Source organism: Salvelinus alpinus, chromosome 33 (assembly GCF_045679555.1).
Source record: "Salvelinus alpinus chromosome 33, SLU_Salpinus.1, whole genome shotgun sequence".
NCBI lineage: Eukaryota > Metazoa > Chordata > Actinopteri > Salmoniformes > Salmonidae > Salvelinus > Salvelinus alpinus.
The window spans coordinates 6,584,824-6,611,451 of record NC_092118.1 but is presented as its reverse complement, the minus strand read 5'-3'; the positions used below and the strand labels follow the sequence as shown (position 1 = coordinate 6,611,451).

At 44.8% G+C, this 26,628-nt stretch overlaps 1 protein-coding gene across 1 annotated transcript; it reads right to left on the bottom strand.

Moving 5' to 3' along the window:
- Positions 1–26,621, bottom strand: LOC139563067 (cyclic AMP-responsive element-binding protein 3-like protein 1). Its single transcript, XM_071381337.1, has 12 exons — positions 26,262–26,621; positions 13,878–14,082; positions 11,149–11,315; positions 10,251–10,335; positions 8,149–8,306; positions 7,769–7,918; positions 7,483–7,541; positions 6,887–6,955; positions 4,679–4,778; positions 4,172–4,301; positions 3,118–3,367; positions 1–2,893 (listed from the first exon to the last, which is right to left on the bottom strand). Exons 1-12 carry the CDS (start codon positions 26,361–26,363, stop codon positions 2,857–2,859), a joined length of 1,512 nt encoding a protein of 503 aa, XP_071237438.1. The 5' UTR covers positions 26,364–26,621; the 3' UTR covers positions 1–2,856.
- Positions 26,622–26,628: the final 7 nt, after the last annotated feature.

Genomic DNA, 26,628 nt, shown 5'->3' with positions numbered 1-26,628 from the left:
TTATGCTGATGCAATTTTTTATATTTTGCTTGATACTAACTCTACTTACTAAATCTACTTTTAAAGAGACTGATACAGAAAGGCAATACAGAGAGGCTCCTGTGGCTTGCCCAGAAATACATGCATTTTACTTGTACAGCCACAGTGTGAAAGGTCAGCAACTGGCCAGTTCCTTCCCAAAGGCGCCAGGTGAATACCAAAATACATTTCAAATACAAAAATACACCCCCTATTTACAGCAAAAGTATTCACTTTGTCTTATGTACAAAAGGGCACACATTATGAACGCCAACAAACACATGGAATGTTTGGTAAGATTTGCATCATTTCACTTTGAATTATAATAGCCTTGTAAAATCCCTCACACAGGTTTTGAAGCAGGTTTTTTACCACACATTTGGGGGATGAATTACAAAATATTGACCCTGGTTCAACCAGATAACTCAGTCTGACTTGATGTACTGTGTTATGCATGATCACAAGGGGTTTAGCGTTGACACAGTCATCAGAGAGCCTGTTCAAGATCAGCACATTGGACAGATTATAGAATATAGAGTAGCAGTCATTTATACCAGGTACTGCTTTAAGACAACCTAAAAATGGCGGAGCAGGTAGGGTAGAGGGGGCTGGGGTGGGTTGGGACAACTAAGCAACCGTTTGATCAGTAAAAGGTGTGTTTAATAGAAGGTAAGTGGGTGAGGGCTGGTCAGCTTCCGGAGCATCTGGTTGAACCTTAGCTACACATCTACTAATAAAACGAAAAGACAAACATAGACAAACAGTATCTTGACAGGAAGCAATCTACATTTCCAATATACACACATTATCAGTGTACTCAGTTTAACCAACTCTACATTGGTCAGGTAATGTGCACTAAGATATGTGACAGGTGACAGCTGTGAATCAAAACCAATTTATAAATTGTATGAATCTGAACCTGATTAATAGGGTAGGTTGTGATTTTACAAACCATTTGACAGAAAATGAATAATGCAAATCTAATGACATGTTAGAGTAAAATACATATTACTCATATGGCAGGATTGTGAGTCTGGCCTCCCCTGATTATTCACAGAGAAGCCACAGTTGTGAATAAGCAAGTGGAATCTATGAAAAGAAACAGACTGGACGTTAAGCTAAGACTCCAAGGCCACTGGCTGACCCAGATCCTCCATGCCTCCTCCACAGAGCCTGGGCTGTCTACTCACACCCTCCTACCTATCATTACGCAATCTCACTGAGCGTCGGCGGGGTCTCCCCACGCACTCCTTACACAATCTCTCCCTCCCTTTCTCGCCCTCAAACAACACAGCAGGAAGAGGAGGGAACACCAGAATATCTTCTATTCAATGTAACAAGGTTTTTCACAACAATAACTCTGCATGAAAAGCTTTTTGTATTATTTTGCTGCTGGAGTGACTAATGTTTTTTAGAAGCATTATCAACAGAATAGTGGTCTTTAGAGTGAACTGTTTTTTGGGCACTACTGTAAATTGTGATGCGATTTTTTTCCCCCCTAGAGGATTCTGAAGTTTGATATTCAATTTAAAATATACTATATTTTCACATTCACAATGAATGGACTTGAATGGACTTTTAGCCTAATTATGATATAAAAAAATGTTTTTAAAACGTGGAGGAAATGTATTCCTTTGACTAAGATTTTTGTAAAGATGAGCAGTTTTTCAGAGTCTCTTGGACTAGAGAAGGCTTTGCTCCAGTGAGGGAGTATTGTACACCCTTGGTATGTATTTACACTGATTGTCCCTGTTCACGTTTTTTCAATATATACAAAACTTTCTTGATACAGAAATAAATACAAAAACAGACAAACTGTGTAACAGTTAAGACAACAAGATCATGTAAACATGACATCATAATTGATATTCATAAAAAGAAAAGTTCACAATATTTTTTTGCATAAAATAAATATGCTCTTTTTTTGATGCCAATAATACGTATATATTACATATGATTTAGATTGCATAAAGAGTAAAATAATAAAATGAACAACCCCATGTGGATGGTGTGAGAATACAAACACTGAAAGAGTTTGAAGGCACTTATGCCCATTAGCTTGCAAGGTCGACCTGAAGACAAAAAAGTGCAATGCATATACAAGCTTAAACGTTATGGGACAAAATGTGGTCAAATGTAAAATAAATGCCATTGAAAGATGTATAATTCTAGGCACTAGAGCGCATTTTAAGCGAAAGGTAATGGAGGACAATCTTTGAAATGTATGTATTAAAATAATTGCATTAGCAATTGTGAATTAGGAGAGGGAATTTCTATAACAGGACAACTGGAATTAAAAATACAGCCCCCCCATCCCTATCCCCCTCACCATCCCATCTAATTTGCTATAGATCCGATCCACCCTTCACCTGAAGTACCCCCTGTGTTCTAAATATTTTTAGCAGTCCTTGAAAAAGCAACAGTGTGGTGGAATCTGAGGAGCACTTCATCTGCACAGAAGCACTGCAACCACACTCACCCACTTGAAAGTGCAGGCAGACACACATTGCACACAGAGGTTTCAAAAAGCCTCACTCACTCCCTGCTTCTGCCTCCAGTCAAGCACAGCAGTCAAAGATGAAAAGTTGCTGTGGAGCTTTGATTGCAGTTGCCCATCATTTCTATCTTCTTCACATACCCTCTTCATCCTCTCTATCGGTTGGGACTTCAGGGAATGAGACGGAACAGGAAGGCCAGGGAGCTACTGCAGGAGGTCAGGGAGTGCAGGGAGAGGTGGGTTGGGGATGGCACACTAGGGGGCGCCGTAGTGTCACTACACATCCACATGGGTAAGGAGTCTGGAGAGCTGCGTGTTTTTGGCAGCTCCGCCCCTAAAGGTTAAAAGTACTCCGCTCCTCCTTCGGGGTTTGGCTCTCTGTGGAGGGGAGAAAGAGTCCGTCAGTATCACAACATACACCACTGGGCAAACTCTGGTAACCTAACAATCTCATTCAAATAAATTGTTCTTGTTGATGTTTAAGTAATTACAAGGAGCACTGATAAAATAGTCCCTGGTTCTGAAGAGTAATTTGTGAGAATCCTCTCGTTAACACAGATGGAGACAGAGTCTACAGCCCTACTTGTCTGGCCTCAGCTTACATTTTGTGGTACTGCGGCTCTTCTTGGAGGAACTGGGCGCCGGTCCTGTTGTAGTCCACCGGGTCGGAGTGAGCCTTGCTGAGGTACTTGGTGTTCTTGTGTTCGCCTCCGTGGCTGTCACGTGCCGACCGGTCCTCGTTGTAGTCGAGGGGCGCCCGCTCCGAGCCGTCCCCCTCCATCTTCAGGAAGCCCCCGTGACCGTCCTCCAACGAGGAGTCCTCGTCGTAGAAGAGTAGGCTGCGGGAGCGGACTAAACAGACACAAACAGTGACAAATAGAGGATGTTAATCACTGCCTGGATCCTCCAAACACTACAAAGGAACATAGAACCATTATTTTATTGTAAGAAAATGTAAACTAACAGTAAAAAGTAGGTTTCTTTTGAAGAATGGAATGGTTTTGAGCAGGACAACCATCTTTATTCAGCAGGTGTGTGACGGTCATGTGAGTTCTCCAGGGAGAACAACTCATAACAGCTTCCTGTGCCATGCTGACTTCAGGTTTCTAAGGCAACCCAGCCCTCACCAACCAATTCTGAGTAGCCAGTAGGTCCATGTATGATTTCCATTTTGTGGTCAACAAGCTGAATATTATACCAGAAGGATATTGTGATTTCAGCTAACATACTCATCTGAGTCTGTTGCTTTTGAAATACTACAAGATAAGATGTAATGCCACATTGATGTGTTATTCAACTACTCAATGTTCCTTTTCACATTTTGTCCGGAAATGCTGGTGGGCTAGCAACATATGCCCTGAAAATATGGGATATGTAGGGGACAACCAACTAAAGACTTTGTGTTTCTCATGCTGTAGATGGTAGACAAATCTAGGTCAGTGTTTGGTCCTGGGACACCCCATGGGTGAGGGTTTGTTTTTCTTCCCCCAAGCACTGCACAGCTGTTTCAAATAACGAACTAATCATCAAGCTTTGATTATTATAATCAGCTGTGTAGTGCTAGGGCAAAAAACTAAACATGGACCCACGGGTGGCCCCAGGACGGAGCGTCCCGAAACCTTGTTCTAGGTGACAAGTGAGGGGTAGGGGACATACCCTGGCTGGCTGTGTAGACGTCAGCCGAGGGGAGGGGCGAGGAGGACTTCACAGTATGGGACAGGGAGGAGAGCTCAGGCAGACAAGGCACAACGGAGCCCAGCACCAGGAAAAAGCACAGCGCCACCACCTGGCGGGAGGGAACCAGAAACCATCAACAAAAGCACACGGTCAACATGAGCGACATGAGCACAGTGTGCTAGTGAGGTTCTGTTCTCCAGCTGAGAAGGCTTTTGCCAGTTTGAGTTCATGGGGTTGCCTCAGTGAGTTATAGAAGAGTGGGGCAGGCCATAAGCCAGTGTCCCTGTCCATTGTAGTGAGTCTTTTCACAAACAAAGCAGTAATTTAAATTTTTTGACAGGCATGACTATCAGGTCCACGGAACATTAAACGCACAGTATCTTAGGTCAGCGAAGAGCACAGAAAATGTGTATGGGATTTTGCATTGTTTAAGAGAGTGATAATGGTGGTGCATGTGTGTATGAGAATAAATAGTTTGCAATGTACCATAAGGCATGTTCCTGTTTGCGTGGAGGCCATCTTGCAGGATTGGGGCACTTTTCCTGTGACCAGGGCCTGGAGTTTCTGGAGCTGCTGGAGTAGAGTTCTGGAGAAAGAAGGTAGAGAATACATGTTTCAGATTGACTAATAATACAGCTGTATTCACTTACGGAATCTACAATACTGATCCTCATGTGAACTTAAAACGTTCTCCAGAAGAGCAGACTCTTTAATGACTGTCAGTCATTACAATCATCCAGTTGAGCTCCAGCTGTTGGATAACACAAGGCAAGCCTCGCATATAGTACACACGCAAACACGCACAGATGACTGACAGTGACATTTCCCAGAAATGTATTGTTAAGTCCCCCAAAATAATCCCTCTCCATCTGGCTATATTTGTGACTATAGAGCGAGAACGCAGTCAACTAACACTGAATCATAATTGTCTGGCTCTTCTGAGCATCCAGGACATTGAAGTTCACCTCTGAGAAAAAAAAAGATCATTTGAGGATAACACATTGAGGAAACAGAGCTGGAAATTATATAAGACGTCTGTAATTCTAGTGTGTGAACCATGCTCCCACAGTCCCTCCCTCTCCCCACAAAATACAAGCTTTGCCCAAATAGAAAGCTATTGAAAACCACAACCAACGCCCACTTGGACTCTACCTCATTCATACAGTTAGCTCTCTCTCTCTCTCTCTCTCTCTCTCTCTCTCTCTCTCTCTCTCTCTCTCTCTCTCTCTCTCTCTCTCTCTCTCTCTCTCTCTCTCTCTCTCTCTCTCTCTCTCTCTCTCTCTCTCGACATTAACTACTGCATTGTAGACAGGCATAAGTGTTGTGTCAGGCTGCAATAAGAAATTAAACCAGGTGAGCCTTCATATTTTCACCACGAGAGGGAGCATGTTTTCCACTAATGGTAGAAAAGAGATTTCCAGTGTTAGCTTTCACATAAACCAAACACCATGAAACTATTTGCCATAACCACAATAAGTGACTATAACACTGGAATAAAGTTTATACACATGCAAACAGCTATACTAACTTGATATTGGTCCTTTGGGATATCCCAAATAGCATGCTGCTAATACTAGAGTTTGAAAATACAGTATATTCTGATAAAAGAAGAGCTTCGTGCAATGGTCCGTTTGGATATGAAGGTGATTTTTTTTTTTTTAATTGGTCAAATCCTAACAGGATAATTCTCATGGAAACTCTGGAAACGGAACATTAACGTCCCATATGAGGAATGTCCATTGTGTCATCACGTTTGAATTGAATCATGGTTGGTCAGTGCTTGTACAGTTGTTATCTATAAACCTTATAGCTCCCAATGGATTAAAATAGACTGTGTAAAACATTTTTCTTTTAACTCTAGTAGACCTTGACTGGGAAACATCTGCATGAGTGACTCTGTGACTCCTTCAACTTCTCAAGAGCTACCTTGGACCCTCCTCATGAACCAAACCTTTCCAGACGTTATAATTTAAAGTACAGCAAGCACTTAGCATCCAGCTAACTGTGTGCGAGATGCGAGACAACAACAAAAAGGAACTGGACTACATTAGGGACAAAAGATTGCTTGTTGGTCTACCATCTTGCATCGACAGATAAGCCCATTTTGTCCCCTCTTTACCAGCCAAAGGCAAGGCATATGCTGTTGGCCCATGCGCCCCACACGTTGTTGCTAGCTGGCTCCTGTGTGTTCCATTTGGACTGCCTGCTAGGAGCTGAGTCAGAGGGATCTGTCTTTGTAGGAGGCCTGTGGTTTCCTTCTCGGGCCTCAAATTATTATGAGGCAGATTCGAGTGTGCACTTTTTGAGATGTTTCCCTCTGTGCTGTAATTAGGGAGAGGTATATTGTCACGCTGTTACTTTGATCCGAGCAACTTTAAATGCCTATTGTAAATTAGAGGCTGGCACAGTCTGTGATGCCTTTAGAGTCTGTGTAGTCTGTGATGTATTTTATTGAGCCCAATAACTTGCATTTGCACAATGGTCAACACTGTGAAAGTGTCCCCCGCCTAATGAAGGCTGTCATAGTCACTGCTGAGTATCAGTCAAATCACACACAGGTATCATGAATAGGAAAGGTTATTCAAGCCTTGATTGAAACTGCTGGTTCAGGGATGTGTCTAGCATCACTCAGAGCGTGCTCACACATGCACACACTCACACACATAAAGACTGTCGCTCAAAGTCATGGCTCACCTGTTAGCACTCTCCAGTGTCTCCACCTTCTTCCACAGGTCACTGTTCTCAGACGTGTAGTTCTCCACCCTGTGAGACACAAAAGTCACATCCATACATTCAATCTGCACATAGAACAAAATAGAAGAGTGAGACAAATGCTTGCTGTGCTGGAGAATTAGGCTGTCTGTCTGACTATTTGAAATACACATTCTTGATGATCACAGACAACATGGGCTATTGAAATAGAGTGCTTGCATATTGGATGCTAACACAACGCAGTCTGTGGTCCTAGGAGGCATAGTGGTAATCCTATAGTAACCTCTGTACCTCTGTAATGTACTTAGGTCTTACATATTAACTAAAAAAAAAAACAATGACCATGGATGGAAAGTCAGTGATTTTCCTGGTAAGGAACAGTGCTCTACAGAGGCCTTTGCTGGAGTGGATTAAGTGTGTGACCGCATGCTTTAATGGACAAACGCCATTGGCATTAGCTAAGGAACAATGAAACAATGAAGGAGTGGAGAAATTAAAGAAGTGGAGAACAGGAATGACGATGAAAGAGGAGGAAAAAAAGTTGGCAGACAGGAAAGGGGAAAGTGTCCTGCTTTTACTTTTTCTCCAGGCACTCCACGTACTCCTTCTTCTTCCTGCGACTCTCCTGGGCAGATATCTAGACAGAGAAGGGCGAGAGAGGGATCCCCAAATCAATAACAGCTCATATGATAAAATGGAGGATATTAAAATATGAATATTGCCTGTGGAAACACTACTTTGAGATTACAGGTAAAAAAATAAGTTTTGCGGGTACAAATAGGTTTACACATTTTCTGGAAGCAAATCATACAGTTCTTTTTGACTGAATCAACATTTCACTTTCCAGGATGTAAGGGTGAGTACCTTATTTTTGATTTTCCTGCGCACCCTCTTCAGTGCCTTCTCCTCGGTCTTGGTGAGGGGCAGCTTGTTGGGTACGGGGTAACCTTCAGCGATCAGGGTGCGTTTCTCCTCCTCTGTCAGCATCAGTGGCCCTGAAGTGCCCTGTAGCTTCTGTGGAGAAATAAGGACACATTTTATGAATTGATTATGAATTAGGGAATCTGTGGTACTGTGTGTATTATATCTGTACACCAGGGCAGCTCCTAATGAACATACTAGGGTGGTGGTCAGGGGTGGTCAGGGTCAGTGTGAGTGTGAGGATGTGGATTTGAACTCCTAATATGTCCAGCAGATGGGTTTGTCTGCAGCCCAGCTCATCGTGGGACGGCCTCAGCACTTACGTGTGGGGCGGTAAGGAGGGGTGAGGAGGATATGGCAGCGGAGGAGCGGGCCTGTAGGCGGGCTGGGCTGGAAGGGGGTATGGAGCGGGGGCTCTGGGATCCATCACTGTCACTGCCATGGCTGCTGGGAGGGGTAGGGGGGAGCTGCAGCTGATCATCTGTGGGGGGAACAGAAAAAATAGGGTACCAATGGTTATGAAATGCATCACTTGCAATATGACCCATATGCTCAAAGCCTTTGTCCATCAACACCTCATGATGACATACAGTCACTGTATGATTAGGGGACAAAAGTCTGACTTCATCTGTCGTGTGGGATCGAGCTGAAAACAGTTAATTGAACTTAAACAGTGGAAAGGAGCGGTGCAAATCCAGACCTCATAAACCGGTCAGTTTTGCCAAGAGATCCATAATTAAAATGGCAAATGACTTCCAGGACAGAGCCAGTTCAAACAGAGAGACAGCTTAATTAAGAGCAGCCAGTGCCTGCTCTTATTTTTATTGCTTGATCCCATCCTCCCATCCACTTGTCAGCAGTAGCCTCTGTCTAAGTATCTGAACTGAGCTCAGACAGGGATGGAGTGAGGACTGTGCTTTCTTAAGATATCTGTGCCAGGCAGAATTTACCCCAACATAGTTCCCAAACACCAGGCCAGACCCATGCTGGTATGACCCATGGATTTAGTTTGGTGTGAGTCCAGAGTACACAGGACCCAGGTTTTATTCTGTTGTTACTGGAAACGGAGGTGAAGAATAGGAGAAAATGGGCTTTGTCAAAGGCAGAGGCAGACACAACGCAGACGTTATTGTTCAGACTGCGCTCTGCGGAGGGAGGCAGGCCTAGACTGGACATGTGCTGCTGCTGGCTTGTGGTTATTGAATATAAGATTTATGGTCCACCAGATGGGATTCAGTCTTATATGGAGGTATTCCTCTGCACCATAAAGGCCGTCTCTGCAACCCCCGAACCAGTAAAAGTGTCTCTTTAACCGGGCTACTTTAATCTGCGGGCTGGTGGCTGAACAGGTCCAGTTGCATCTCTACAGGTGTATCTGGTCAGTTCTAGTTTCGACTCCAGTTGAATCCCGCTGTAGCTGAGGGCAGTCCTTCCCTGTCTCTCTGATACACTCTTTAAAATGATTGGGCAATCTGGTGCACCGGACAGAAATATTGAAAATGAGAATGCCAGATAGTATATGGGCACATCAAAAAAGGCATTAGTGTAGAGAACAAAAAATATTGCCATATTGCCAAATATTGCCAAAAGGAAGGGATAGAAAAGGAGATGGGAACAGAATCTTACTTAGCTGGTTAGATCAACACCAAAAAAAAGTGCACTCAATCACCAGCACCACTGCTCTAATAATATACTTGCGGATTTGCGTCTCAGTGGGCTTTTTCTGTCTACCTTCATTAGCAATTAGATCCGAAAAATACTACATGAATGAACAGAGGCAGTCTCGTCTCGTACGTGTAGGGGAAAAATGGAAAAGGAAAGGCAAGCAGGCTATAATTGGAAACACTTCATATCTGAAATGAGGCATCACTAATAGTGTTTCATAGTGAAATACCTATTAGGAAAAGAACACATTATACACAAAAAGGAACACTTTTCATTATGTGTCACACTTGCTTGCAGGAATTGTTATTCCTATCCACTATAGCCTAGCCATTTACAATCACTTTAACTAAGATGGACTAATTCAGATGAACAAGAGAGAGCGGGAACATGCAGGAGAAAGAACATGCAGACCACTGTCTGGAAGAGTGGTCACAGGTGGTGTGTCATCAGGAATACACTGTAGTGAGTCACCGTGACGCACGCTTCATGGCAGGTTTTTCTACCCCCGAAATAAATAACACACTCGTAGATGGCACTATGGCGGAATCGACTGGAGGTAAACGCCTGTGACACCTGCACATAACCTTTAGGATGCGAGGTGGGTCTTTGAGCGTGTAAAGGTCTCAAAAGAAACCGAGGCATCTAAATCATTTTACGAACGGTCACTTCAAATCGAACCTTTCTTAGAACAGCTGGATACATAAGCCCTTAAGGATGTTTGAAAGTCAATGTAATCTTGCTTATTGTAATTTATTCTCACCTGAAGGGATGTTGAGGAACTGGTTGACCTCTCTGGGTTCATCTTTGATTGCAGGTGTGGCGTTGAGGTTCAACTCTTTGGAGCCCTGGAGTAAGAGCAATAGTAGTATTAACAGCCTGGTATTTGTATAGGACAAGAGACATTCCAAGTGACAGTAAACACAGCTGAAGACGGTTCCAAACTATTTATGTAACTGAAGAAAGGGAATCATTCTCCACCAATGGTTCTTGGAAGAGATCCAACTAGGGACCATGTAGTCAGGACACTCACCATTTGGATGCCATTGGGCTACAAGGGTGAGACTTTCATAGTTCATTCTTACAGCTGGAACAAATCAGAACTAAACAGAACTAAAAATATCCTATGAATTTGAAGACGTTCAAACTAAAATTACCATTGTGAAAAGAAACGGTACTGTAGTAATGTGTGCTGAGCTACAGGCCTGGTAACCAGTGATAACTGGTAATAGCTGTGCTGGGGTTCACATCTGACTGCTAAGCCCCACCTCAGCCCCACAAACCATGAATTACTCCCATGGACAAGGATGCATGAGTCACAGTGCTGGTCCTGTAGGGGTGCACTGTGTGAATGGTTTATTTCCTCCACTTACAACATCACTTTCTTTTCCTTTTAACGATCACATTTTGAACTACATTCCGTGTCAAAAATGAGATTTTAGGCTGCTGTTCCAGCAAGACACTAAACTCCAAATTCCACGTTTGTAGCTGTCCTTCAAACAGCTCACGTTTTAGTCGAAGAAGAGAAAGCCAGGAGAGATCCCTATGGCTTATAAAGAGGCTTAGTCTTACATAGCTTTTGACAAGCAGGAAAAATGCTTTCCCTAGTAACGGATTAGGATAGGTTCTAGGTGATAGTTTCTATGGCTGCAGTTTCTTACTATATCCCCTGATGAGCTCCTGTGAGGTGGTGGGGCAAGGTTGAGAGGCTGGAAGCATGAGTTCCCCATGGAGGGGACTGTAGAGGAAGGCTCTGCCTGTTGATCAGGCTCCTGCTTTACCAGGATGGCCGTCAGGTCCTGGCTGAAAGACCACATTCCTTCAAACTCTGGGGAGAAGAAAAAGAAGACTTGGTAAACGAATTTGTTGTATGTCTCAAGGGATATCATTACATAACTAGCCATTCTGTAACATACAGTACTCTACATGAAGACCGTCAGGGGCCAAGAAGCAAACCAAGAGGCCCCCCGGTGTATTTCAAAGGGACATCTTGGGATACTACTAGAGGTGAGCAAGATTGGGTGACAGATCAGTGTACATTAAAGCAGCAGGTGTGACGCACATCTACAGAATGGATCCTCTTCATGATCCAGGGCTAACGCGAAGCAGCTGATTGTGAACGTCAATAGCTTAAACTTAGAAGACTCTCTGCCTCCAAAATGAGTTTCCTCCTCTGTTAATAACCTCTGTGAAGATGGTAAACAGTGAGAGGCCAGTGAGTACAAAGCCTCTCCTGAAGAGGGGCCATCCTGTAGTTTCAAAGTCAGAAGTAAAAGCACTCACAACCAGGGGTCCTCGTTAGCAGCCTGGTTTTTCCCTCATTTGTTTGCTGGCACCCCGATTGGATCGATAAAACATTACAGAGGCTTATAAAAAAGTTAGTAGGCAGGCTTTCAAGTTGTGCTCCTTAACAGAAGACAGGTTGTGGTGTGGGCGAGAATCCCATGGCGAGGAGGGGAAAGGGAGCAGTGGGAGACTGATTACTGGGAGGGTGTAAATCCCTCCCCCACTGGGGTTTTATGTCCACAGACTTTACCCCACGGGGGAAACCCAAAGTGGCGTCAAAATCTTCAATCCACTCAGCAAAGTCTACTGTATTGGCAACCTTGGCAACATCCTAAATTGTCCACAAGGAATAGATTACATTTTTACTTTGCCAAACACAATAAATAATGGACTGTAAGATGAGTGAAATATTTCTTATTAAATGACAAGAACAAAAATACTTATTTTACAGTAGTAACACCTTTCCCTGGGATTCTACATCAACAAGTCATGGCTTGCAATGTTATGATGAGGCCTTCCCTTTTCTATGGGAAGATTCCATCAGTGAAGCAACAGGATGCACTAAATGAATGTGACCAAGGACACCACTAACTGTAACTGGCATGTCATCACAAATAATTAATGCAAACCAACAGAACATCCAGGTCATTTTATGTAGAGTATCTAGACATGACATTACATTCAGTAGCTCACATCTCAGAGGATGTCATGGCTACAGCCTGCCCATACCCATGAGGCCATGTGTCGTGGCCCTGAGGAAGCATCAGGATTGCCTTTGAAGTTTATAGGCAGGTCAGTACAGTTAGTCGGACTCCCCTCACTCAGCATCTGAGTGGATTGGGGCAGGGCCTGGGAGCTCATTAGCCAGGCTATGAGAGGGGATGGCAGTTTGATCTCCACACATTACACCTAGGTGGAGAGCAGTAAAGCAGCTAGACACACCCTTTTAACAGTCAACCTCTTTAACAATGGGCTTTTTACAGTGTTTGTGGCAAAGGGGGTGGGGAATCAAATCTGCATTGGCAGCAGTGCTCTGTGGGTGCCTCTGCTCTGTCGACAGTTTGAGAACTTGACTGCTATGGTAGTGCTGTGCATCTACATGCACACTTTCATATTGACATTCAGTGGAACGAATGTGTGTGGCCATGATCCCATATGAATCCATTTCATTAGATTCCATCCATTGTTCCATCAATCTTACTGGGGATTCCTGTATCATTTTTGGGTGGGCCAGTGATTTAACATTCCATGTGTGAGACTGTGGTTTTTAACACACCGTTTAGTCCAATGTTATGCATTCAGTCTACCCTAAGCCCTAAGTAAAACTCTGTGTGACGCAACCCTTTCTGAGAGCCAAGGTAGTTGCCCCCCCGCCCCTACCAGTCGATCCCCTTATTTATTTTTTTATTTATGGCTCTTTTTTTCCCTGGCCCCGAGCACAAGGGAAATAAAGGAGAAACATTTGCAGCTTGGAGTCATTGCAAGGGCTGCAGAAGCCACATGGTGTGTGTGTGTGTGTGTGTGTGTGTGTGTGTGTGTGTGTGTGTGTGTGTGTGTGTGTGTGTGTGTGTGTGTGTGTGTGTGTGTGTGTGTGTGTGTGTGTGTGTGTGTGTGTGTGTGTGTGTGTGTGTGTGTGTGTGTGTGTGTGTGTGTGTTGGCTGACTGCCTGGAATCCCCTGACTTGCTTCCTTGATTCCTCCAGGGTGGGCAGGGCTTGGCTGGGAGTGTACTATGTGAGCTCGGCTCCTTGGATGGGTTCTCTGCGCGGCACGGGAGTGTCGGGAGATAGGGCAGGAGCGGAGAGCGCGGATACTGATCTGATATAGCTATTCTAGTGACGTAGGACTTACACTACTATTAAACTAAAGACCTTGTACCCCTAGCAGCCCTGTTGATGGAGCTCTTGTTTTTGTCCTGAAGTAATATTTAGTCTAAGTATTGTGCTGTAGATGTATCGTTTCTTGTTTACTTTGGTCAAAGCATCAATAAATTGCCAATTAGCTTCAGCATAATAAGGTGTGTGTGTGTGTGTGTGGGGGGGGGGGGGGGTAACCTATGATGAACAAGATCAAAGAAGAAGAACCAAAAAGAACGCTTTTCATACCTGCTTCCTCGTCTATTTTGATGGACATGGAGGGGCTCTGGGGGGCCGAGTCTCCACTCAGGGAGTAGCTGTGTTCTTGCTGGATGTCAGGGTTGGGTGGGTCCATCTCCATGTCCAGCAGTGGGTTCCTGTCGGCCAGGAGGTGGTCATCAAAGAAGCTGCTGAACAGCTCATTGGAGAAGTCCTCCATCTGCTCCGAGAAGTGCTGCAAAAACAAAATCACCAACAAACATTCCTCACATCAGACCGCCTTTAATCAGAAAATCATGTAATCGAATCCCATACCAAAATATACAAATGTAGACATGCTCTTGGAAGTATGAGTCATACCATTTCACACATGGAGTCCTTGGGTTCTATGCATTAGGCCACCAGTGCATGCTTCAGTTTTTCCACGACTTTAGTTTAGCTAGCAGACAGTGAGTCATTGCTGGTGTGCAGAATCAGAACAGCTCTATTAAAATCCCTCGGGACACAGTCTGGTACTCTGGCTGTAGTGTTCCAGATAACCCCTGTATTCCACATTACAGACCAGTTCACATTCACTTTCTCTACACTCCACCTCCTCTCAAACCAGCTATGCCTAATGAATCCCAACAACACATACCACTAATTGCATGTCATTCACAATAACCAACATGACTAGCTATGATTAAAAACAGGCCAACATGCTCCATTCCTTTTCCCAGATGTGTAACAGCTAAGCTCTCAAGATTGTATATCACCCATGATGATATGCAGAGGGGAAATACAATCAATGGAGTTTATAATAGCTAGAGCTGTAATAAAATGAATTTGTACAAAAGTAAACGTAATGTGAAGAACGTAGATTATTTCAGGCCCATCACCTGATTTAAAAAAATAATATTACTTACAGCTCAGAAATAATTTTCAAAAACAAAGATGGTAGCAGCACTGTGGAGTCAATACAACGACTGTATTAGTCAATCTAGAGCCTGAAGGGCTTCGTGATTTGCAATGAAGGACATCATTATCACAGACATGTTGAGACATGTTGAATCACCCTGCAAATAAGAACACTTGTGGAGATTTGTGTTTCATTTGAACATATCTACATCTTTAATGACACCAATTGCACATAATCGCTTGCTGCTGGGTATGGCTTTGAAGGTAGGTTGACATTAATCACAGAGAAGAGAAATCCAGAGGCACCATCACTCCATCCCTTACCATCCCTTGAACGTTGTATGTGAGTTGCATAGCCTTACAAGTATGAGACACGTGCAACTATTCACAGTACAGCGACCTGTGGGGCAGTTTGTTTGCTGTAGAGGGGAGTGTCTGAAGTGTGAACCTGTAACCCAGGCATGAGAGCTGAACAGCTGTCAAACAGAACGCAATGTACGCCGCCCACAGCACCAAAGGCATCCCTCTTTCACCATGTGCTGGGCCTCTCACACGCCTAAACATTGTGAATTCTGTGACAGGAAAACCAACATAGATCAAGCCCTGGCCATCTGTGTGTTCCCACGGAAGGCTGTGTCATCATACAGACAAAAGATCTACCTTTGCCGATTGTATTTAGGCCTAACAGATGAGATGATCTTGCTAGTGGAGGTGAATCAATTCCAATCAGTACTACACAGTCACTCTACTTGTCAAGTTCTCATGATAAGGATTTGGATAAAGTGCAAGGGAGTGTATAAACGGCTCACTGTCCTTAGTTTGCTCCTTCATTATCTATGTACACAAAACTTAACCGGATATCAAACACCATTAAATAGAGCTGATGCCGGTCGAGAGCAGTGTATGCTTAAAGAAAGGCACACTGGCAATACTAGATGATCCGGCTTATTTACTGATGCTGCACCATTGCCATCAGCAGGCACACTAACCACTATGGCTGAGTGCGCAACAGGATAAACAGTAACACCCAGGCCCTTTCATCTACAGCAGGAGGTTCCTGTCGTGCACCGTGTGCGGCGGATGTGCCCAAGATAATCCCGACTGACCTATGTTTCACTGTCAAGCCAAGAATAAGGTGGACATTATGGTGGTTGGAAAAAACAAACACAATCACAATGTGTATATTACACAGATAAATGGTTGGTTTTGAAGGCAGCAGGCTGTCGCCTCATTCGGGTTGGAACACTGCCAGAATTTACCAAATTTGAAATTTGGTATGGGGAGTTAGCTCCTTTGAAAACGAACAAGCCGTTTTAAAAACAAACAAATACAGAAACAAATGGAAAAGTATTTAATGAAGTCAACACAATACAACTTCATCGCATGCTCCCGTGCTAGAGTTTCTCGGTACTCTGGTTCAGTCTGTGATGGTGATGATGATGCAACCGTTGCTGATGCAAGCCCTCAAAAGTTTCACATATGGCCTTCTCTTCTGCACCCCATAGACCAAGATGTGGAATTTCAGAGGCAGACAGAGGTGCCTTTTCTCCCTCATGGCACTTAAATTGTATTTTAAAGAGACCCAATTACTGAATTTGGGTCATATTTGGGATGGAGTAAAAGTAACATGACTTTTTAAAAATGTTTTAACTTTGACAATTGTTTGCACATGAACCCACTAGAAATGTAAGCAGGAAAGCCTAAAAGATCACAGTTTCTTTGGGAGTTGCCCCTCATCTGAAAATGTCTCTAGATTGCTAAGTATGTTGTGGCTAGAGCACCAGCCAGCAGGCTTTGAAGTACACCAAGTCATACCAGGATGGTACTTGCATGCAAAATGATTGAGGGAATATTTTGATTCTCAGCTTAGAATGAGACAGAGAAAGCTTGTTTTTTGAACAGCAAACAGGTCATGAGAATTCATTATAGTTTTGGCACTCAAATTCTTCTCTTGTCTATCATTTTAGTGGTGATGATGGCAGACAATAATTACAGAGGTCTCTGAGAATGGGATGGGAAGAGAAACACACTTAAGCACCTTGAGGGAAACACATCTTCCCTGTTTGGGGTGGAGAAAAGACCCTTTCTGCTGCCCCAGATGTTCCCTCAGCCCTCGTTGGCCCATCTCTCCAGCTGGGGCAGCTGGTACAGGTCTGGACAGACAGGAAGCCTCATAGAGGGGGAAGGGCTGCTGGGTGGTACTCTTTCTGGAAGCCCTCTCATTAAAACTCTCTGCGGCTGAGAGAGAGAAAGATAGACCACTACGCTATGGGGAACCGAAGAGGTTAAAATGCTCCAGAGCAACTCGACTCCCTACTCTACATCCCTGCTTGAGCAATTAGGCTCCGGAGCATTGTCTGTGCAGATACCTAGCAGCCCGTCTAAACGCTTTGTCCTTTAAAACAAACTATGATAATAGATGCCAAATATGTTAGCGCCCACTGCAGTTATGGATTTGGAAACCAAATAGTGTATTTTTAGAAACCACAGGCACAGGGATAAATGTATAGAATTCTTGGGAGTATTGTTCTAACTGTGATTTGGAAACAAGGAAAGTGTTTTGTTTGGCTTATTCAGAAGGGGTGGAATGTTGCCATATCTATCTGCAAAATTCTAGACATTCTACCGCACACTAAATAAGCCCTATAAGCCTACCCTCTTGTCATTGAAGTGGTGCTAGTATTTCTAGCGAGGCATAATCATATCAAGTACTGCACTCTCCCCTGGCACACAGTATCACATTTGGTGAAAAGAGAGCATAAATAAATGTCTTAGCAGTAGACATGGTAAACGCTGCACTGAAGTCAAGCAGCTCATAGTAATACCAATGTGCTTCTCGCATTCCTTCTGGTGATACAATAACTGTCAGCTCTGCGACCAATCAGAGTGAAGCATGCAAATTAGCCAGGCACTTGCAGAAGGAAAACTGGAGTGCAAGGTTCGCGTGGAGCAGCTCAGCAGCAGGAGAAAATGTGTGTTTGTAAAAGGAAAAATAAATCGGCCAATAAAAGTTTGGGCCTGGGACCCAAGCCAAGAAAGCTGCTAGACTCTCAGATCTGCAGGAATGACTGTTGTGCAGTTCAAATGTGGCTGCTCTGTGGAGATTTGCCCTTGTTGCTGTGAGAAGATAAAGAATAGAAGCAGCAGTTAGTACAGTTTGTTCTTTTAAGAACAAATTATTACTTGGAAAATTGTGCTTAAGGGTGAAGTTAAAAACTGAAAATCAGCAGAAAAGATGAGCACAATATGACTCTTACGATCTGGACTCTGTTAAGTTTGACATACAGGAATAACATCTAGAGGACACACGCTACATTAGTACAAGAGAGGAGGAAATTCCAAGAGAAAAGCATGTGCATTCAAATCAGCTGTGATCCATAAAGTTTTGACAGCTTGACCTAATCTGACCTCCATTGAAATCCTCTTAAGTGCGTGCAAACATTAGGACTTGAGACTGCTGCATCCAAATGTTCACATCTGCAACTTTAAGGGCCAGGTCACATGTCTTCGCTTGTCACATTGCCGCTGGCTTCCATTTTAGACCAGATGCTACAAGATGAGCCTGATATGCATCTGATGCTTTACGATTTACAATTGATATGCATAACGCTAAAGTGGGCACTCCACATCCCCTGATTCTCATCTTCCACCTGCTGTTTGAGGAAGACATTTGGAAGTAGCGCTTCCGTTCACATCAGAATTACAATGATGTCCAACAAAATGACATATGCGTAATCCACACAATTTACCTACTGCTTGACATACTGTATTATGCATGTAATCACTGGTATTTCCAAAGCTCTCAAATCAACCAGACTTGACACTCACTGACTGATGCTCCTCACTGAGGTCAACATTTCATGTATTCATCTACTGTTGAGGTTGAGGCAGCAGTCAGCAGTCCCGTGGCCTGAATTTCCCTCTGGATGAGCAGCGGGTGAGCACCCTAAAGTATAGAGTAGACCCATGAGCTCCCATCCCCCACTTTTCCTGAGTGGAAAGGCCTGGTTTCTTAATTCCAGTGCAGATGCTTTCTTTAGCAAGCAGAGGGGTTTGAAAACCACAACCACTAGAGACAGGCTTCTGTGTGTCACTCTGACTGGCTTCCTGACCTTTAAGGGACTGTTTGGATCCATTTAGAGCCTGTGACAGATTAGAGGAAGCCCAGAAAATATTATTCTTGGGGGGGGGGGGGGTCACCTTCTCACTGAAGCTCCAGGGTCCTGAGAGTCTGGAGTTCTAATTTGCTGTGGCATCTGTGGCCAACCAAGTGGACTACAAATCTAAAGTCACTTTAATCACTTCTCAATACAATGACAATTTCTCACTGCCTGTTGCACTTCCTGTGACTAATAAATGACCTTAGTGCATTTAATTGACTAAAGTGTGAACTTCAAGTACTATCTTCTTAAATAATCAAAATTACCATTGGACGCTTTGAAAGAATCTACAGCCTTGTTCCAGCAAAGGTTAACACCAGTCCACAATGTTGACTCGGTCTCAGAGAGCCAGCGAGGCAAGGTATGAATGAACTGTGGTCGAAATGGGTCAGGGAACAGGAATCCAACTGTTATATTTGAATCCAATTCATATCAGTATGACAGTCATTCAAATGTGATAACAACCCTGTCTAGTCTTATCCTTCCAATCATAAGTGATAAACAGATAATTAGCCAGATAGCTAATTGACTTCATTTGGTTACTAATATGGAATGTGGATTTTCAGACAGGTTTTGTCTGACATGTACAGCCAGTCCTACTGCTCCAATAGAGATGTGTAGGTGATTATGACAAAAAGACTTGCCTAGAACTGTCCCTGCTATGTCTCCTGCAAGCCTCTCCCTGAAATCTATCCCTGAACGCTCCATCCTAACAATGTGTTCCAGATTAAGTCTGGTTTCTTCTGTTCTGCCGTTTCATTTACAGAGCTGGTTGCCAGAGACTACAACAGAGGACTGATTTACAGACTGAGAAAAATGCCCACCAGCCTTTTATACAAAATAAAATAAGATGAAATAGACATTCCTACTTGTCTCTGGACACTCGATACTCGAACTCACAGTTTCATTTAGTACCATATAGGCTAGTCGGAAACCACAAGGCTAACGTTCATAAGGTGACCTAAAATTTCAACCACTGTGAAAATAACCTGCAACAGACTCTTTGTAAGCTTGGCGGATGGCTGGGTACTTCAACTACAATGGGCATTATCCTCTTATTACAAGATGATAAACAGAGTGATACCTTCAAGGATGTAATGAGAAGGAAATGGGTGAAGGAAATACTCATGTAGAAATAAAATAAAGTACATGACAACTGCCCTGAAAATAGACAATAGGCTCACCAGAACTTGGTCCAGTTCAAATTTGTGGAAGATCTATTACTCAGATCTCTAAATCAATATACTATTTCGGAAAGGCCCATAATATAGCTGGAGGCTCCATTGTGGCTCCATCATGCAATCTATTTCAAATGTATATTGATAGAGAACACATCATTTCTGGTTCTAAGATCTTCTAAAATCCACATGTTCTTCTTCTAAGAGAATTTAGACAAGGGGATCTCCTTTTAAAAAAACAAGTATGACTTGCATTTTTAACAATTCAGTGAGGACAATATAAGAGACACGCACCCTCACCAAAGACAAAACACTGACTGGTTTGACAGTGTATGCTTTCTAAATTGATCATAGCCTGCAACTACCACAGGTTAGAGCTTATTTCTATGGTGTGTGCTCCGTACCTGACTGAAAGGTATCACCACGCCTTTGATATTCACCTCAGAGACAAAGTTGAAGGACTGATAATAGCACCTCGAATGCTTAATCTTTCTCATGACATCTTAGCATCTTAGTTTGTCATGTTTCTCTTAATTGAGCCTTCCATGACAGACACACATCAGTATATACAGTACAGTGCCTTCAGAAAGTATTCACACCCCTTGACTTTTTCAAAGTGGGTGTCACGTTCCTGACCTGTTTTCTGTTGTTTTGTATGTGTGTGATGGTCAGGGCGTGAGTTTTGGGTGGGCATTCTATGTTGTGTGTTTCTATGTTGGTTTAGGGTTGCCTGGTATGGCTCTTAATTAGAGGCAGGTGTTTTGCGTTCCTCTAATTAAGAGTCATATTTAGGTAGGTTGTTTCACTGTGTTCGTTGTGGGTGGTTGTTACCTGTCTCTGTGTTTGTGTTCTGCACCAGATAGGTCTGTATCGGTTTTGCACGTTTGTTATTTTGTAAGTTGTTTGTAGTGTTCTTATAATTAAACATGTTGAGCACTGGCTACGCTGCATTTTGGTCCTCTCCTTCACCCCAGGAAGAAAACCTTTACAGAACCACCCACCAAACCAGGACCAAGCAGCGTAGCAACGGGGAGCAGCAGCGGCCCAGTACACAGGACTACTGGACACAGGAGGAATGGTCTTGGGAGATCATGGACGGAAAAGGACCCTGGGGAAGGGTTGGAGAGAATCGCCGCTCTCGGGAGGTGAAGGAGGCAGCCACAGCCCAGGAGCGGTGGATTGAGGAGGCAGCACATAAGAGAGGCTGGAAGCCCGAGAGGCTCACCCAAAAATTTCTTGGGGGGGGGGGCTAAAGGGGAGTGTGGCGAAGCCGGGTTGGATACCTGAGCCAACTCCCCGGGCTTGCCGTGGAGTGAGAGAGCGTCGTACTGGTCAGACACCGTGTTATGCGGTAAAGCGCACGGTGTCCCCAGTACGCGTGCTTAGCCCAGTGCGGGCTATTCCACCTTGCCGCACTGGGAGGGCTAGGTTGGGCATCGAGCCGAGTGCCATGAAGCCGGCCCAACGTATCTGGTCTCCAGTACGTCTCCTCGGGCCGGCGTACATGGCACCAGCCTTACAGGTGGTGTCCCCGGTTCGCCTGCATAGCCCAGTGCGGGCTATTCCACCTCGCCGCACTGGCAGGGCTACGGGGACCATTCAACCTGGTAAGGTTGGGGAGGCTCGGTGCTCAAGAGCACGTGTCCTCCTTCACGGTCCGGTATATCCGGCGCCACCTTCCCACCCCAGCTCAGTACCACCAGTGCCTACACCACGCACCAGGCTTCCAGTGCATCTCCAGAGCCCTGTTCCTCCTCCACGCACTCTCCCTATGGTGCGTGTCTCCAGCCCAGTGCCTCCAGTTCCGGCACCACGCACCAAGCCTCCTGTGCGTCTCCAGAGCCCTGTACGCACTGTTCCTTCTCCCCGCACTCGCCCTGAGGTGCGTGCCCTCAACCCGGTACCTCCAGTTCCGGTACCACGCACCAGGCCTAGAGTGCGCCACGAGAGTCCAGTGTGCCCTGTTGTTGTTCCCCGCACTAGCCTGAAGGTGCGTGTCCTTAGCCCGGTACCTCCAGTTCCGGTACCACGCACCAGGCCTACAGTGCGTCTCAGCCGGCCAGAGTCTGCCGTCTGCCCAGCGGCGCCTGAACTGCCCGTCTGCCCAGCGGCGCCTGAACTGCCCGTCTGCCCAGCGGCGCCTGAACTGCCCGTCTGCCCAGCGGCGTCTGAACTGCCCGTCTGCCCTACGCCGTCTGAACTGTCCGTCTGCCATGAGCCTGCAAAGCCGCCCGTCTGCCATGAGCCTGCAAAGCCGCCCGTCTGCCATGAGCCTACAGAGCCGTCCGCCAGACAGGAGCCGCTAGAGCCGTCCGCCAGACAGGAGCCGCTAGAGCCTTCCGCCAGACCGGATCAGCCAGAGCCTTCCGCCAGACCGGATCAGCCAGAGCCTTCCGCCAGACCGGATCAGCCAGAGCCTTCCGCCAGACCGGATCAGCCAGAGCCTTCCGCCAGACCGGATCAGCCAGAGCCTTCCGTCAGCCCGGACCTGCCAGAGTCCCTCAGCCCGGACCTGCCAGAGTCCCTCAGCCCGGACCTGCCAGAGTCCCTCAGCCCGGACCTGCCAGAGTCCCTCAGCCAGGACCTGCCAGAGTCCCTCAGCCAGGACCTGCCAGAGTCCCTCAGCCAGGACCTGCCAGAGTCCCTCAGCCAGGACCTGCCAGAGTCCCTCAGCCAGGACCTGCCGCCCCTTATCCCGGTGCTGCCCCTTATCCCGGTGCTGCCCCTTATCCCGGTGCTGCCCCTTCATTTAGGTGGTTTTAGTTGGAGGGTGGTCATTGGGAGGGGGATACAGAAGCGGGGAGTGACTATGGTGGTGTGGGGACAGCGTCCGGAGCCTGAGCCACCACCGTGGTCAGATGCCCACCCAGACCCTCCCCTGGACTTTGTGCTGGTGCGCCCGGCGTTCGCACCTTGAGGGGGGGGTTCTGTCACGTTCCTGACCTGTTTTCTGTTGTTTTGTATGTGTGTGATGGTCAGGGCGTGAGTTTTGCGTGGGCATTCTATGTTGTGTGTTTCTATGTTGGTTTAGGGTTGCCTGGTATGGCTCTTAATTAGAGGCAGGTGTTTTGCGTTCCTCTAATTAAGAGTCATATTTAGGTAGGTTGTTTCACTGTGTTCGTTGTGGGTGGTTGTTACCTGTCTCTGTGTTTGTGTTCTGCACCAGATAGGTCTGTATCGGTTTTGCACGTTTGTTATTTTGTAAGTTGTTTGTAGTGTTCTTATAATTAAACATGTTGAGCACTGGCTACGCTGCATTTTGGTCCTCTCCTTCACCCCAGGAAGAAAACCTTTACAGTGGGATTTAAATGGATTTAATTGTCATTTTTTGTCAATGATCTGCGCAATGTCTCTGCAATGTCACTGCAATGTCAAAGTGGAAGAAAAATTCACAAAAAAAAAAAAGGAAAATAAAATATTAATATATTTTGATAAGATAAGTATTCAACCCCTTGAGTCAATACATGTTATAATCATCTTTGGCAGCGATTACAACTGTCCGTCTTTCTGGGTAAGTCTCTATGAGCTTTGCAAACCTGGATTGTACAATATTTGCCCGTTATTCTTATATATTTTGTTCAAGCTCTGTCAAATTGGTTGTGATCATTGCTAGACAGCCATTTTCAAGTCTACCTCACCTCACACCTAATCAAGCTATAGAGTAGAATCACTTTATTGACCACTTGAAAGTGGACGTTTGTAGCCGGGGTTTATGCTCCTCAGCAGAGCACACATGTAGCAGAAAGTAGAAGTGATTGTGAAGAAATAAGAGCCAATGGCATGCCATTTTGTAGACTGGTTTCTGTCTGGCTTCGTTTGCATGCATGCATGAATTTTCAAAATATTACATAACTTTGTCATAGCCATCCATTTTGGACTGGCTCCAAAAACAGCAGTAGGAAGCTCAGAGCAATGAGTCCCTGTAGGAACCTAGTGGGAAGGAATGCAGCTAGCTGGTCCCTTTACCCCCTCCCCCTGCCAAAAACTCCTTTCCACCCCCACTCTACATTAGTGTGTCTCGATTCAAGGCCCCGACTTGCTGGAGTTTTTTGGCATGCCCAGTCACGCTCCATCATCTGTGAGCAGAACTAGCCGCTGGCTTGTGTGGGATGCAGGTGTGTTGGCCAGTCACCTGCCGGCTGGGATCACCCCTCTTCCACACAGACACACACTTGCAATACGACACTTGCGGGTGCAGTTCTATTCTGCGCATCCATTCAAGTGAATATTTAACTTCTGTAGTCAACTACAATATGCTACTGACCTTTTATCCGATAGGAATTGCTCTTATCATTCAAGTAAAGTGGAATTGACCAGACCAGCCAAATATGAAGACAACCTGCAAACTCATTCCAGTCTGTAATCCATGCAAAAGGAATGCACACCCTCTGACACATTTCTGAAAGTCGTATCATAAGAATATGCAAATCTCCACACCATAGGTATCCTAGGTAATGTGGCCACACTTTCTGATCTTAAAAGCTACACAATAGCCTGCAGCTTATCTGATTTACCCACCCATGCAATTACCTAAAATGTAGGGTGTTTAAGTGCTTGGCAAGAGGGTCATCAAAGGCAGCATACGAAAACCCCAAGGCAGCCATGGAATTCTAACTCCAAGCTATAAATAAAAAAATAGCACACAGAAACCTAAACAGTTGAAATCCTTAAATGACCCACCTATATTTAAACCCCCATAATAGCCGGTAAAACAAACACTGCCTATTACTTGCCTCTCCCCACCCTTCCCCCAAGGCTGTCAGTGTGTAATTTTGTTGTAATTTTTAAAGACGTAAAAGGGTTCTTTCACTGAAGAGGGCCAACCTCAACGCTTCTGCCCACAGAGGGGCTTCAACAGAGGGCTGTGCAGGGGGAAGCAGTGGCAGACAGGTGAGGGGTGCACCCTGCACACACACACAGGCCCTCATTCACTCTCACACAGCACTGAGACGGCAGTCAGTTGCTAGAATCTGAACTTATTCACACTAAAGACAGACTGGTCCTCTCCTCCCTGTCTCTGTCCCCTAGAAAGCTCCCAACCACAATCAAGCCTTTGAGGGCCAGGGGCCAGGCTTGATACACACCTTCACAGCTGGGAGAATGTGGAGGGACATCTGAGTCTATTATAAGTCTATCAAATCCCCATTGAGAACACAATCATCCTCAAGTGTCCCAAGTGCATGACAAGTTGAGCTGATGTGCAGATTCAGTGTGAATGCCATTATGTCACATTATGTCACATGATTTCCCATTCATATGTGTGAAGCATCTCCAGTTAAACCTCTGTATGTCCTTTGGGTGTTCGGATTAGATGAAACGTTGACCCATCGGGGAGTAGTTAAAGATACAAACCACCACCACTCTCTCCTCAGAAGAATGTGTCATCACGGAACAGACAAATCCTAATGGGATCCTTTCTAGATTGCTCGCCATTTCTCCAATAGCCCATTGGCTGGTCCAATTTTCCACCACCTAGTAACAATGATGTACTCCATCTCTTTGTGGTGGGGTTGTTTAGTCTTGGTACAGTTTGTTATTTTCCAGTGACATTTACTCTTGATCCCTGTGTGTAATGTGCTGAATATTTAACTTAACTAATACATGAGGAATATTCTCTTCAGTTGGATCAGAGTCATTTATCGAGGGCCATGATAAAAGTGTGATAGTTTTCACATCTGTCACAACAGTCTTTACAAATGCACTGAAGCCGGATGCATGAGCAGGATCAACTCCACCTAACACGCCCACTTTAGATCCGGCACGATTGCGAAAGAGAATATGCTGAAATGCACAGCTGGGTAAATTAAACAGCAGTAGCTTACATGCCGGCTGTTTATCTTTCGTAATCGTTTCAGACACGCATGTGACGAACCCAGCACCTTTCTCTGACGTGCATTGGATATTTGCAGTGTAGACTCACAGCTTAATTCCTGCATAAATCAGGTTATTACAGAGTAATTAACACGTCTATCACAATCGAGACAGAGAAACACTGCTGACACTTTGGACACTGAAGCATTAATCGCATAGGCTATGGGAATACAACCGAATAATATATCAAACATCCGGAGAATAAAAGCGAATCACGATTTATGCTGCATTACAATTTGTCAATCACTGTGTGCGTAAAGATAAGTGTTGATAATATGTAGAATAGAAAAATGAACATCTGCACATACCACATTGTTGAGAAAATCCCCTTCATTCAAATCCTCAAGGTCCAACAGGTTGGCACTGGGGAAAAGTTTATCCGGGGCGAAATTGTCCAGAATGGTGTCCATAAGTGCAATTGCTATACTTAAACTCTATGATAAAATATATTTTCAAAAAAGCAATAAAAGGTAAATAGTTTAAAATGTTAAAACCGATGACAGCAGCTCTTTTAGGCTACTCTGTTCTGAGCTGTCTCTTATACAACTATAATGTTGTTATGCATCCCGCGACTCAATAGCGTGTAGTGCTTATTAAGATACTATTTTAGATTTTATATGCGTTGTTATGATGCGAGGTGTCCTCTAGTTCAATCAAATCAGCGACATCCAGCTG